At 39.5% G+C, this 15902-nt stretch overlaps 1 protein-coding gene across 2 annotated transcripts in view; it reads right to left on the minus strand.

The window, feature by feature from the left end:
• Nucleotides 1-1536: 1536 nt before the first annotated feature.
• Nucleotides 1537-15902, minus strand: part of LOC140206053 (fibronectin type III domain-containing protein 7-like) — a 42801-nt gene continuing 28435 nt past the window's right edge. For both annotated transcript variants that reach the window (XM_072274128.1, XM_072274127.1), the window contains 10 exons: nt 15128-15388; nt 11674-11949; nt 10478-10732; nt 10094-10351; nt 9458-9712; nt 3795-4049; nt 2171-2428; nt 1988-2017; nt 1814-1850; nt 1537-1731 (listed from right to left, as the gene is read on the minus strand). In XM_072274128.1, coding sequence (XP_072130229.1) covers nt 1725-1731; nt 1814-1850; nt 1988-2017; nt 2171-2428; nt 3795-4049; nt 9458-9712; nt 10094-10351; nt 10478-10732; nt 11674-11949; nt 15128-15388 — 1892 coding nt within the window. In that variant the 3' untranslated portion in view covers nt 1537-1724. The remainder of the gene's footprint in view (nt 1732-1813; nt 1851-1987; nt 2018-2170; nt 2429-3794; nt 4050-9457; nt 9713-10093; nt 10352-10477; nt 10733-11673; nt 11950-15127; nt 15389-15902) is intronic.

Here is a 15902-nt window from a genome sequence, read left to right on the forward strand (position 1 = left end):
CAGAGCTGAAGATGGAAGGCAAAGCTTACCCAGTATTTGGGAAACTGAGCAAAGGCTGCATACAAAGTTTAATGAATAGGGTAGCTGAGACAAAGACATGAACTGACATTATGAAATTATGATATTTCAGTTATTACTGAGTCCTGGCTTAAGGAAGGACGGGAGTGGCTGCCTAACCTTGCTGGATACAAGGCTTTATAATGGGCAGACAGGGATAGACTAAATATATAAGCTTTTAGTGTCACATGTACATTAAAACATGTTGAAATTTGTCATTTGCATCAAATCAGATCAGCCGGGATCACACTGAGCAGCCCTCACGTGCGCCCATATTTCTGGTGCCAACACAGCATGTCCACAACTCCAGAACGCCAACCGTATGTCTTTGGACGGGAAATAGAAGAACTTGCAATATTGATTATGGAAATAATCACACATAACAGTGAGAATAGATGAACATTAAAAAGGATAATAAATTGAAGCCACGTGGTTGAACTGAATAAAAGAAAAGGACTCTCTGATGGAAGTATGCATTAGATTTCTATTTGTCCTGAGGTAGATGTGCCTTTAAATTTTCTATTACATTTCTGACAAAATTCTCACAATGTGGGAAATTTTAATTAACTCGATATTAACTAAGATATTGTCAGTGTAGAGAACACAGAATTCTGAATTTGGCTTAATGGACTACACCTGAGCTGCTGAAACGAGAGCATTTCTCTGATTAGGGTCATTATTCTAATCAGTTTGGCACAATTATGGAAAAGGACAAGGATAACATACAAGTAACAACTTTGAATTAGCGAAAAGGTAAACGCTACCAGCCTGGGAAGTGGTTTTGGAAAAGATTCAAAACAACTACATGTAGGTAAATCAGTCACTGTCAGAGCAACGTGGAACATTCAAGAAGATTATATGTGTTCAGAGCAAATAGTTCTTGCAGCATAAAAGGGAAAGAGGACCAAATCTTGACTCCTCTGGTTTCCAAGCGCCTTGAGGCTAAGAAAGGATAGAAATGGTAAGCTTCTGTGAGATGCCAAAATATATCACAATAGAAAATCTTGCATAGTAAAGGAAATAAGAACACAAAAAGGTATGAGAACATATTGGCAATTAAAATAAAAAGAAACAATCCAAACACATTTTGCATGTACGTAAAGAGCAAGAGAGGAAGTATATGGGTATGGTATTTTATTTGCTTGACTCTTTCCTGCTTCCTATTTGAGCCTGAGGAATCTCCTCCCTTGTCTCTTATCAGTTTGGCAAGATTTCAAGGACAGAAATTATAATTGCAAATAATAGAGAACCACATCAGGATTACCCTTATTTTTAATAAGTGTGCAACAAGAAAGTTAATGATTGCCAATGATCATTGCTCACATTATTTTCAGTGGTTTCTTCAGATTTGTTATCTTAATTCTAAAAACTAAAATGTTTGAACATGCTATATAGTGCTTCTTATTTCAAAATGTATTCACTATTTTAATTTTTATATGATATAGTGTTTATTAATTATATAATTTAAATTTCACTCGATTAAAAATATGAACACACAAAATACATCGGAGGGTTATCAAATCAAAGGTCTAGTTTCCAACTTGTGAAAAATGTACATCAAGGCATTTCCCAAATAATCATAAAGCTGTTTTCACATTGTGTTGTCTAAATATAATGTGAGGAATCATTTTATTGCCTTCTGTCAGAATGAGCTGATTTTGATGATTTCAAGTCCTATAAAACAAACATGTATTAGAAAGTATTGCAATTCCATATGTTTTGTAAATTATGTTAAATACCAGAAATAAATTGTCACCTCGGCACTTCCAAGTTTCTCTTCCCTCGATAAATTACTGAAAAATTTGAATATTAATAATATTTAATTCATAAATGTATAAATTAACACAAATCATTGATTAAAATCTTGTTATTTAATTTACAGATGGAAATTGGATTCAATATATAGCCAACTGTGGAAAATAGTTCTTACCCATTGCACCCGAATTCATAGAACAGGAGACTAAAAGAAAACAAAGAACAAAGTACATAAACAAACTCTTACTTGCTTTAATTGTCACTAAAACTAGCAATGTTCAGGATTTCTAAAATTCCTAAATACAACGGAGTGACCAAACTGATTTCAGTTTCCTTCTATTTCAAATAATAACATTACCTGAATACATTTTCATCAGACAAAATGTGACTATTGATCCATCTGTGGAAATTGGAGAAACGACAACAGTGTAGAGATCCCCACAGTAAATCTCATCTATGTCACAGTACGTGACGCTGGTTGTGGGGGAGCAGGTGAAGTTTGCATTGTCGCTGGTGACATTTACTACGTAATTCACAGAGGACGAGGCATGCCAGTAAACTCGTAAAGCATTGCTCCCTAGCCTGTAAAGTTTAACTGCAGATGGACAGCAGCCACCTAACACAAGATACAAATACAAGTTCATTTTACACATTGACTTTACAAACACCATATACACTAGATCATACAATGAAAGTTAGCTAACTGGTTTTCTAAACTTAGAGCAAAGGATTCAAGAACTTACTAAACTGAAATAGAAATAGGAAAAAAATCTCAGTAATAACCAAATTTACTTAAAATAATTCAAATATTAACTATTAGAAATCATTAAAGTCATAGGTTAGAAATTTACCACAATATAGAAGCAAGCAGACATTGACATCAAATCTGAAATTTAACCCCACAAAAATCTAAAGTTGGAATGGAAAGTACAATAGGCACATGCTCCTGTATCATGTATTGAAATCCTTAAACTATTTCATATGTAATCTGGAAGTGCAATCACTATAGACACATGATAAAGCTAAGAAAGGTATTGTCAATTTGAACCAAATTTACTCCCAGTGTAAATGCTAGATGCCTGTTTTTTGCCTCAAGAGCAATTTACTTCCTTCAATGAGTAATTCAATTTACTTAACTTAATCAAATTTCCACAGAAGTTTTGATATTGAAGGAAAATGACAGAGACTGATTTTCCCTCAGACAGACATCTGGTCTACTCACCAGCCAGCCAGTGACAGCCATGTGATGAGGACATGTTAATTTTGTGAGCCAAGCCTGTTTTGTGCTGTGCCATCCGGGCAGCCTGTCGTTTTGTGTTGCACCAACATCAGGCATCTTAGATTGTCTCCAATCTGGAAGGGAAGCAGGTTCCTAGGGATGGGGGGTTGGGGGGCGGAGAGTGTCATTTCTGGGAAGAACGACAAGGAGGTGGCTGCTTTGTGATCACATCCTTCCAGTTCCACATTAAAGAAGACGTGCATCTCTCTGGTCCTGTTGAGTCACACCACCATCGATGTCTGACCCAAACTTGTGCAGCACCTGGCACGCGATGCACACTGCAATAGCTCAGCACATGAATAGTGATTAGAGCCCCTCTGCTGTCATAGGACTTCAATCTGAACTTTAAATGGACACACAGCCTGACTGTGTTAGAGCAGTGATGGATGTTGGGCAACAATCTTGTAGTGACATCTATGAGACTAGGATCATTGGTTCTCTTTCCATCAACACTCAGCTTTGAGTGGTACTGACCCAGATCTGCCATGGGTATAAATGGAATATTCAGCTCAGGCAGCCTGACTAGAACTGCAGTTATAAAAAGAACTGCAAATGGCGATCACCAAGTTCAATCTCAATGAAGCCACCCGACAGGCTATGACCTTAAAATGGACTGCTTTTCAAACAACATACAGTACATCTACATGGTGAATAATTGAAAGTAATATCTAAATAATACAAGTCGAATTTTTGTGTTACTTACTGGATGAATATCCTTGGTACCTACACTCTGATACCATTCCGGTTTCACTAATGGCAAGTAAAGACACTGTATAGTTGGTGCTGCAGGTTATACATCCAAGAAGACAGTGGGTTTCTCCAGTGTGGCACTTGGCTTGTCCTTTGGGCGACTCCAAGAGTGTAGTATATGACAGTGCTCCAGTTGCAGGGGTCCAGCTAACATTGGTTATTGACTGTGTAACTTGTACTGCCGTTAAGTTATTAGGGCAGCAGGGTGCTAGAAGAATAGAAAAATTACAGCTCAAGTTGCAACTTTCTACTTCTAATTATTTTTCCCCCTAATATTCAATACTAGGAAATTCCTTTGAGGTTCTTAAATCATACTTTGAAGTCAGGTTGATGAAATTAAACATTGAAGTGCAAGTGTTTGGAAATTCAGCCCTAGTAAGAGGCACTGTAGTGGCATCAGAGCTTTTTACATTGCCTTTGAAATTTATTTTCAGACTTATTGCACACGAAAGGGATTAATTGATTTTGACTCAACAATATTTCAGTCCAGATTAATTAAGTGTTCATAAAAATTGATTATGAAACGTACTCATTTTTTCCTGATAAAAATCACGCTGGTAATAAACTAATATCCAAGCATAAAACAATTTTTCGGAATGTTAGTTTTTCATTTTGCTATTCAGAATAAACCTAGTGAACATGTTCAAAATTTGAACAGCTCTCACTTTGTCTGGCCCTCTTGTACAGCACTTTCAATGGTCCAATGATGTCTTGAGGCCATACAAAGTTACTTAAAAACATTATAATTATTGAAATGTAGCAAAATATAAAATACAATTTCTATAAAGTGTAGTCCCATATTGGTAACAAGTGATTTCAGTGTTGTTGGTGGAGGGAAACTTGTTGGGCAGACACTGGGAGAACCTCCCTGATCTTTTTCAGATAATGCTATAGAATATTTTATGCCTATCCAAGGGGTGTGGGAGGAAAGCAGAGCAATTGTTAATGCCCACTTTGGAAGATTTTACGTTGGATTACAAATGCATAGACGTTCATCCTCAGTAGCTTGCCTTGAGCATGGACTATGTGAGCAGCAGCAAGATCCATTTACATTGCTATCAGCAGAACTGGTACAATAGAGTAAATGACACAGCTTCTCATGTTTAGTGCAAACAAATCGAGGATGGGTTTTCACTTTGAGCATTACAGATTCCTTAGTTAATGCAATAGCATCAGTTATATTTATATTATATTTATATCACTGTGCTGCCCTGAGCTATTTAGCAAACCAATAGAAGCAGCAATCCTGGGATAATTTTCTCCTTTCATACAGCAAAGGTGAGATCAGCTCTGTTTCTTCAATTTACTTAATATCAACTCGGATAAGCGTTTCCAACTCTGTTGTTGTTGAAGCAATCACCTGAGTTGACCAAGGTGTTTTTGCAATGGGTTGTCCATTGGTGGGTCCTCAGGAGCCTGTTGAGGCTGATCCAGGATCCACATATTCTGGTGCAGTGTGGGCACGAGTAAGCGGTGGCTATGGTTAGCAGTTGGGTCATTTGATCATTCGTTCACTCCTTTTGCCGTGTTCTTTGTGGCACAGCGGAGGTTGCTCTCATGTAGTATAGCTTCCTCTTGAACAGATTTCCTCCACGTGCATTTATTGAGAGCAACGTCTTCCCAGTTTTTAGATGTAATGTTTAATTTCTCAAGGCTGATTTTGATGTTATCTTTGAAGCATTTCCTTTGCCCACCAGGGACTTCTTTCAGCTGGGAGTAAAGGATCTGTTTGGGGAGATACGAGGTAGGCATCTGAATGACATGACCTATTCATCAGAGTTGGTGTTGTTTCATTGTGGTGGAAATGCTGTTCGATTGGCCTCTTCCAGTTTTGTTAGTGTGTCTGTCATTCTAGTGATTCTCAAAATCTTTTGTGAGGTTCTTTGGTGGTATTGTTCCAGGGCTTTCAGGTGTCTATTGTGGGTGGTCCGTGATTCAGCTCCATACAGTAATGAGGGAAAGACCAGAAGTTTTATTTGGGCCTGCAGGTTGCAGTCTTCAAGACTCTTTTCCTTGATCTTGCATAGGCTCCACTAGCACTGCTTAAGTGTGGTTGAACTCTGAGCCGAGGTCCACTTTTGAGGAGAGAGTGCTGCCAAGGAGGGGAAAAGTGGTCTACATTTCAAGGATGATATCATTAACTGTAATGGAGGGCTGGATAAATGGCTGGTTAGGCAGTGGCTATTATAGGACCTGTGTCCGCTTTTATATTTATTCAAAACAAGACACAGGGCCGTATATGCTTTGGCAAAGACATTCAGGATACATGAGAGGAATTCTTCAGTGTGCAATGATGGCATTGTCATCTGCTTACTGAAGCTCCATGATAGTGGTGGTGCTGACCTTGAACTGGTTGAGGTTGAAAAGCCTGTTGTCCATTCTATGGATGATTGGGATTCCCTGTGGCAGGTCTTGGCCATTGAGATGAAGAATGACAGCAATAAAGTTGGCAAATAGGGTGGGTGCAATGATAATGATGCATTCATGTGACTCCTGTCTTGACCGTGAAAAGGTTCGAATTCAGAGCCACTACTGCTGAGTACAGTGGCTGACACACCTCATGCATTAGCCTCAGTATTAGCAAGTAATTATCAGGACAGTCATGGTATACACCAGAGAGCTCGGAGGTCTGGTGCAGCAAATACCTCTGTCAGATCTGTGAAAGCCAAGTACAAGGGTTGCTGTTTCATGATATTTTCCCTGCAATTGGCATGCTGTGAAGATCATGTCTGCAGTACCTCTAGACAGGTGGAAACCACACTGTGATTCAGGGAGTACTTAACCAGATAGTGGATGGAGTCAGATGACATGGATACGTGCAAGCACTTTGCCCGCTGTTGATGGGAGGGAGATGCCTCTGTAGTTGTCACAATCTGCCCTGTCTCCATCCTTGAATATTATCACTATTCGAGCACTCCTGAGCTGAGAGCAGTTGTTCTTTTCTCCAGGCCTTCAGGAGCAAGGCATATATGTGGTGCAGGAGTGTTGGTCCTCCTTCCTTAAAGATCTCTGCTGGGATCCCATCAGGACCAATGATATTTTGCTTTTCAGGCTCTTAACAGCATCATGGACCCCTTCCATACTGGGAGGTTCTCCCATGTCTTTTCTCACAGGTTTCTGGAGGATTTGTTTAGTAACCACTGGTTCAGCAGGATTGTTGTAGTTAAGTTCTTGAGAGGGTTCTCTCCATCAATTTCCTTCCAATCCTTTAGCAAGTTCTGCCCATCATCTGGGTTCAGGGGGTTTATCCAAAGTCACTTGCTTTAGTGGCCCTGAAGAAGCCTCTCAGGTCATGAAATTCTGCCAGTCTCTGTATTTCCAGGGCTTTCTCAATCCACTGAGTTTTTTAGCCCCATCATCCTGTGCTGGACATTTACCTTGGTTCTGGAGTAAGCTTTTCTTTTGGCCTTGCTGCTGAGGCCATTCTGCCAGGGACAAAAGGCTTTCCTTTTCTTGAAGATAAGGTGTTCTATCTTCATATTGTTATCATGAAACCAATCCTGATGTTTTTCTGGACTTGTACCCAAGGATATTTTTGTAGGTATCAAGGATGGTGGATTTAAGCAGACCCCAGCATTCTTTGATATCCTCCAGATATTCCTGTTGGAGGGTTTCCCCAAACAAGGCCTGAAGGTGATGCTGGGTGGCAGAGTCAAGTAGGCTCTTCACAACTTAGTCTTGGCCTGGTCTGCTTCTTATGAACCCTCCTCTTTTTCCTGAGTCTGATGGACCTGGAGAGATGGAAATGGTGATGAATCTGTTCAGCAGCTAACTGTGCCAATCATGGCCCTTGTGATATTCACATCATGGTGGTCCCTGGATCAGACGATGATATATTCAATGAGATGCCACTGTTTAGATCATGGGTGCTGCAATGAATTTGTTTTTTTCTGGCAGAAGATAGTACTCATGATAAGACTGTGCTCAGCACACTTGGTGTGAAGTAGTACTCCATGAGCTGACGTTCCCAATGTCTTCCTTTCCTGTGGTACTCTTCCAAAGGATGAAGTCCTGATTGACCCTGGGATTGGAGTCCACTAAGAGAATTACCTTACTCTCCTTGGGGATGCTCAACGGTGTTGTGTCTAGGTAAGTGTAGAAGACCCCTTTTTCATAGTCATGCGAGTCCAGAGCTGGTGCATAAGCTCCCAGAACGGTTGCCATCTGGCCCTTGGCAAACAGCAAATGGATCATCATGAGATGTTTGCTGATTCTCATGGGAAGTTCAGAGAGTTGACCAGCAAGCTGTTTTTTTTTTATTGCAACAGCTCGACAGCTGCCTTCCTTTTCCAAGGAAAGGTGTAACCAACCTTTTCTTCCCTTAGCTGTCCTTTGTCTGCCAGACGGGTTTCAGAAAGAGCAGCTCAGTCAATTGGCCATCATTGGCAATGATCACAGTTTTGCCCTCTGGTTGATCAGTGATTGCACTCTCTTTCAGAGAGCACACATTCCAGGCTCCAAAGGTCATGTTGCATTGTTTCTTACTGCACATGGTGATCCCTCTGGATCCAGTGTGGAGATTTCAAGGGGAGCTATTTTCAGAGTGCCTTTTCCAGCCCCTTCCCCAGGTAGGGTGAGCAGAGTGGATCGTAAATAGGGCTGCTCAGTTTTGGGTGCCACTGGGGAAAGTGTTCTTTCTGCCTCAGTCCATGAGCCCAGAGCACACAATCCTGCCCCTGCAGAACTTCCTAATCACCACAAAACTTAATCTAGGTTGTTAGGGTAGATTCCCTTCATGGAAAACACTGGTGTGTGACTTTGTTTAAGGTGGAGAGATTGGTGCATGGACAGCCACCAGATGGCTGATTCCAGAGAGGATGGGGTGAGACTACGAGGAGAAATTGAGTCACCTGGGACTGTACTCGCTGGAATTCAGAAAAATGAGAGGAGATCTTATAGAAACATAAAATTATGAAAGGGATAGCTAAGATAGAGGCAGGGAAGTTGTTTCCACTGATAGGTGACACTAGCACTAGGGGACATAGCCTCAAGATCTGGGGAATTAGATGAGGAGGAACTGCTTTCCCCCAGAGGGTGGTGAATCTGTGGAATTCTCTGCCCAATGAGCAGTGGAGGCTCCCTCAGTAAATATATTTAAGACAAGTTTGGATAGATCTTTGCATAGTAGGGGAGTGAAGGGTTATGGGGAAAAGGTAGGTGGGTGGAGAGGAGTCCATGGCCAGATCACCCATGATCTTATTGAATGGTGAAGCAGGCTCGATGGCCAGATGGCCTACTCCTGCTCCTATTTCTTATGCTCTTATGGCTCTTGGCAGATTGGGGCAGAGCCCAGTGGCACGATCAAGGCAACTGGAGACCCTTCACTGCTGCAGCCTTCCTCCTCTCCTGCAGTTGTGATGTGTCATCATCTTCCACCAGCTCCACCATTGGTTGGATTACTCTTTGTCTAGAAACTCCCTGTTGACCTTACTGCCATGAGTGACCCTACCAGGACCTGAATTCCCAAAAGGCATCAACTGCAACAAGGTGACGTTCCTATTCTATAGTTCAGTAATTTAGAAATCCAGTTACTAGTTCATACAGAATATTGAATACTACTTCGGCTACCGACACTGCACACAAAGCTTACCTTCCAAACACCCAAATGTTGTTTACCTGTTTCCACTGGCATGCTGTAGCTGGGTAAACTCCTTCCTTCTGGAGCAGTGGCTACTACACTGACGGAGAAGGTGGATCCACAGGGTAGGTGAGCGATTTCACAAGAACATCCAGAGCTATTGCAGTATCTGATTCCAGCCTTTCCGAAAACAAACACTTTGTACTGTGCATTAATGTTATTTTGTTCCCATGAAATATTAACTGTGTTCGGATTTATCTTTGTAATATTCAGAATTCTGGGACTGCATGGTCCTATTTAAAGAATACAGCAATTTAAAACTTAGATATTCACATAAATTTCACATCGCTTAACTTCAGCGATCACCAATTAAACTCAGTGTAATATATACGTTTACAGATTCTTACAATCAGTGTGTATACCTAAAGGGAAATCTATTATCATTCATTTCAAATTTTGTTTCACCTCTCAATTTTGAGTCAAGCATAACAGCAACGTTTGAATGAACATTCTCAGAATTATAAGGTTTATTTCAGATTTCTAACATCTGCAGGATTTTATTTTTGGATCTCTTCAAGAATTATATTCTACATATCACAGGACTTTCAATTAATTTGTTTATGGGACCCAAATTATAAATTTTAAGTGGTCTTTTGCACACATTGTACATTTACCTGTTGTGATTGACTTTCTGTGACATGAATTGTTGAATCCCCTGATATCATTGTAAGAATATATAGTAACATTGTACTGTGTATTGCATTTCAATCCAGATAAGGTACAGATTGTGGAAGTGTCATTACAGAATACTGTTGAGCCTTTATCTTGTGCCTTGGTTTCATACATTTCAGCTCCACGAACTGAATCCCATTTCACCTCGATAGTATCACTCGAGACAAATAATGTTTTAACGTTTGTTGGACAACATGGCACTAGGAGAGAAAGAATAAATTCTTTAGTCCAAGCAATGGCAAGACACCTTCAAAAAGTTAACAGGCACAGAGTAATAATTAGTATGATGTTTTCTAGCTATAAATAACTATGAATGTAAGACTTACTCGTTGTATAATTTAAAACATTGCCTGGAGGACTCTGACCAGCTTTGTTGTAGGAGAAAACACTGATAAAGTACGTGAATCCACATTCTGACTGGAAGTAACATCTTTTAAATGTAGTGTTACAGGTAACCTCCAGGCCATCATCCCTTTTCACAAAAGCAGTGTAGTAATCAATCAGAGTGGATGGGGACCAGGATACAGTTAAGTTCCCTGGATGCATCTCCTTAATTGTAATATCATATGGACTACAAGGTACTGCAACAAAGAGTAAATGAAAGTCTCATTAAAAATATACTCAAAGCATATTATGTCCTATTAGTAAAAGTCCAATATATTCCATCTGAGCTATTATTTAACATTGATTGAGAATGCAGTAGGTAAGTAATCTCACTGCATTTCTGTCGATCTGATTTATATTGCCATTGTTGTCAGTGAGGGCTGAGGACTCTGCCAAACTCAGGCAAAAGCCAATGGACAAATGCCAGTTGGGGTCCTACTTTAGCAACAAGACTCTGACAGGAAAATAATTTCTAATGCAGTATGTTTCTCCATTATGGAGGAACTCTCAATATTCTGAGGCCACCAGTCTGAAATATCATTTTCAGTTTGCTTTCCAATAGAGACCACATTTGTCCAATCTCAAAGGGGGAAATCTATTATCCATCTTCTTTATATGCATACAGGATTGGTTTCTTTTCTGCGTTAATTTTACTTCTGGTAGAAAAAGATAAGGAAATATGTCTACTTATATTTCATTTACTCTTCTTGTGTCCATGGATATTTAATTTTCCTATACTCCAGTGACCCAGTTACTTGTTAGATCAGCATTCCCCACCAACACCTCAACGCCTTGTTTGTAGAAATGCCCATGGCAGTAATATTTTCACCCTATTGATGCAGAAGGTCTGCAGAGAAGGTTAAAAAAAGTGGGGACAAATAAAAATTCAATAGGCTGATTTTTTTAAAACCGTGTATATCTATTACATGTTTATTTCCAAATACCTGTTTATTTCCAAATGATAATCAATCTTATTTGTACAAATTAAGTGGTTTACAGATTGCCAGTGCTTTAATTGTTAAGTAATTGAAAGTTAAAATACTTAACAATGGCGAATATGAAAGAAAAAAGATACAACCCAACTATGGTTTCATTGAAAATGTTTAGCAGAATTTTTTCACTGCATCTGTGTACTTACCACTAGTGAACTCAGTAGGCCATGCAGGGTCAGAAGGTCCCGCTTCATTAAAGGCGACAACAGTGACATTATATTGTATACTACACTGGATAGGAGAGATGACACAGGACGTGGATTTTGATGTGCAGTTCCGGACAACATGGCGAGATTTCTCAATGGGTACAGCAACATAAGTAGTTGAGCCTTCTGAGGCATTCCAAGTAACCATAACTCCCAGAGACTTACTCAGTGAATCAACTGTGAGAACTGCACGTACTGCTTTTGGAGCAAGTGGTCCTGAAATAAAAACATCCAAGTAAATTAGTTTTGTTCCAGAAAAATAATTGTAATTTCAGTGAAACAACCTTTTTTCTTTGATTTCCTGATTGTGTGGCATTTCTAAAGTCATTCACATATTTAAAAATCTGTTAATTTAACCAATCTATAACAACTTGTCTTTGTACTTTGAAGATGAGCTAACTTACAGGAGTGTTATTAAACAAAATTTCACAGCAACCTTCATGAGAAGTGATTAGAAGATATGAACTAAAACGTGGTTATGGAATTAAATTCTAAGGTTCATCTTAAAAGAGACAAAGATAGGGAGATTTATGAGGAAAATTCCAATGTTTAGGGCTTGGCACAGCACTAAATTCTGCTATTCATTTCCTAATTTGTACTAATTCTCATTCAACCATCAGTCTGCACTTGTTGACCTATATTGGCTCCCAGTTAATCTTTTTTTGGTTTTCAAATCTCACTGTCTCTCCCTACGGTCCTTTGTAAAATTGAAACGATCAAATTTCCTAATGTTCTTAATGCCTATTTGGTACAACAATCACAGCAGAATTAACAATGGTGAAACAAATTAAGTTATATGAACAGGAAGCCATTAGTAGAAGAGTGCAGATGTCTTGTTGGTCCCATTTTGTTTAGCAGGGTATGACCACTCACACATTCAGTTCCTTTCTTATCTACCAAGTCAAACGCCATTGCCATTGATAAACCAAAGATTACATAATTTATCCCCTTTCATTTTCCAAAAAAAGATTCTGGAGCAACGTCATTCAAAAAAACACTGTTGATTTCTGCATATAAATTTTTGATGCCCCGATTTATCTTAGACCCCATCTCTTAACTCTTCAATTGTCCCCAAAGTGTCTGATTGTTTGTCCAACGTCCAATACTGGATAAGCAAAACTTTTATCCAACTACATCTTAGGAAGTCATTATCTTCAATCCCTATCTTTCCTCACCATACATCTCCCCTTGTTATGTGTCAGAACCAAACCAAACCATTTGCAAATCTATTGCTTTAATTTGCCATACTGCTGATTTCCATGTTTTAGAGTCATATCACATGAAAACCAGTCCTTTGGCCCAACTCGTACATGAAGACCGGGATTCCCATCCAGACCAGTTCCATTTTCTTGCCTTTTGGCATGAAGCACTGTGAATAGCTCTGCTGCTAAGGTCAGACTAAGAGAGTAGCAGGGGATAGGGACTTAATCGCTGGGGGGTGGGGGGGTGGTTCATACAGATTTATTTGTTACATTCTAACTTGGCCCCTTATGCTAAGGTAATCCTAATCAATATTGGGTGGGAATGTTAAAATCACCCTCTACTATAACCCAATTCTTTTTACATCCTGCGACTATTTGTGTACATATTTTTTCTTCACACTCACATTTGAAAGCCTAGAGTGTAAGACCTATAAAGTAACTGGCCTTTCTTTTTTTTTCTAAATTACACCCCTATAGCCAAAATACATTATGTGTTATCCCTATAGCTTCATTTGCCAATCCCTCTGGGATATCCTCCATGAATACTGCTGTATTGCCCTCCCTGATGACCAGTGCAACACCTCCTCCCCTTTTGGAACCCTTCCCCTACCCCCATCACACTCGAAACCAATATCCCCATAATATTAGGAACATCAAACTACCATTCCTGCTCTTCCCTTCGCCATGTTTCCATGATTGCCATATTATAATCCCATGTGCTGATCCACAATCTTAACTCTCTTGTCTCACCTGCAAGGCTCCTTGCATTAAAGTAAATCAGCTAAGTGTACCAGCCCTTGTGTGCTTCCCCACCTACTCCATCTCTGACTGCTCCACCCACTTAACTATATGTCTCCCTCTCCCCCCCCCACTACTGTATTGACATATTGAGGCCTCCCTCTTGCATCACAAGGTTAAAATCACACCAAGCAGCACTAACAAACCTCCCTGCCAGAATATTGATACCCCCTCCAGTTTAGATGCAACCTATCCTTACACAGGTTGATCAGCACCCCTCCACCCAAAAAAATGAGGTTCCTGTTATCCAGGAACAAAGCGCTGCCCCTGCACCAGCTCCTTAGCCATGTATTTAGTGGTTCCAAGTTCGTGTTTCTGTAGTCACTACATCATGGAACAGGGAATGATCCTGAGATTACCACCTTAGAGACATTACCGATCTCACCTCTGCTGCTCTCCCCAGGTCATCATCTTCCCCAATTCATCTTCCAAATGGTACACTTGTCTAACCTTTACACTGTTGAGAAACATCTTCCGTGGGGGATTGATTGTTGCTAAAATCCTCAGCCCTGTCATTGCTTTCTGCCTATGTCATTAATACCATGACTTCTGTTGCACACCCTTACTTTTCACAATTTTCTGCAGTGACATCTTTTACCCGGGCACCAGAGATGTAAAACACCTTCCGGCAGTCATGCTCACCATCACAGAGACATCTGTATGACCACCCCGCAGACTATTGAATCACATATCCCGTTACTTTCCTTGTCAGGTCTTTCCTGCTGACCAACAGAACCAATCATAACACTACTGATCTCACTTCTGCTGTTCTCCCCAAGTCATCATTCCCCACACCACCCCATCCCCACCTGCTGTCAACAGCATCTGAAATGGTATACTTGTCTAACCTTTACAGCATTTAGAAATACCTTGCTTGTGGGATTAATTGCTTCTAAAATCATCAGCCCTGTCTTTGTTACATCTAGGCTTGAGAACTCCAATGTATTTCTGACTAACTTTCTTAACCTACCCACTGTAAACTTGGCATCTTCCAGATATCTGCTTCTGTATGCAAATTTGTACCAGATACTATTCATCCATCACCCTGAATGCTGACATATTAATCAGCACCTTGATGACAAAATTCTCGCTTTGATTTCAACTTCCCCCACGTTTCTTCCCTCCCCATTTCTTGCTGCAAAATTGAATACATCCATTTCACAATTCCTGTCTGTGCTCATTTAGCTACCAAAAGATTTTAATATATAATGTTTCTTCAAAAGAATTTTTTATAGAATTAAAAGAAAGAATTTATTGTTCTTCCCTTACCAAAACAAACCAACTTAAAAAAATTCTACATAAAAACTTCCTAGAATTAAAAAATATAAACGTTACAATAGTGAATTAGAGTTCTTTATGAAAAAGTACATTTTAAAAATAAAAATTTCTCTTACTTGTCACTTGTTCTTTTATCTTGTCATCTCCAGATATGCCATTGGCATCCAGAGCATGGGCTTTTATAGTGTACCAAGTGCCTGGGTCCAAGTCGGTGAAGGTTACATTAGTAGAGGTTGTGGTCTTTTTAACTTTGTTGCCCATTGCATCTGACCTGATGATAATGAAGCTGTATCTCACAGCTTGGGACACAGGCTCCAAACTCACAGTGATGATATTAAAGCTTGTGGAAGATGAGTGGATGACTGGGGCATCTAAAACTGGAAACGGACAATTATTCTTAGAATTTGCATTAATAGACAAAACTTTTTAAGCAATATATGGCAGAACTTGAAATGTAATTCTCATTAACTATTTTAGATTCCTCATCAACTAATTGTTGTTATTTATTTCACCTCAATTCTATGGTTTATGATTCTGCAACAACATTAATTAAAAATAGGGGTATATTTAAATTTGTTACGTATTGAATTCACACCAGGTCTTATAGAAGCATAGAAATCTACAGCACATTACAGGCTCTTTGGCCCACAACGTTGTGCCGACCGTGTAACCTACTCTAGAAACTGCCTAGAATTTCCTACAATTTATGGTGCACAATTAAAGCCATTCTCACAAAATACAATGAACCCGGTCACAATGAATTGTCACTGAAAATGCCTACAGAGTTTCAAATTCAATTAAGTTCGTGATTGTTTTGCACAGTATAATCTATGTTAAATATCTTACTGACACTGTGTCAAGTCTACAAGTTTCCTTGAAGCAGTCTTCAAT

Source organism: Mobula birostris, chromosome 12, assembly GCF_030028105.1.
Source record: "Mobula birostris isolate sMobBir1 chromosome 12, sMobBir1.hap1, whole genome shotgun sequence".
Lineage (NCBI taxonomy): Eukaryota > Metazoa > Chordata > Chondrichthyes > Myliobatiformes > Myliobatidae > Mobula > Mobula birostris.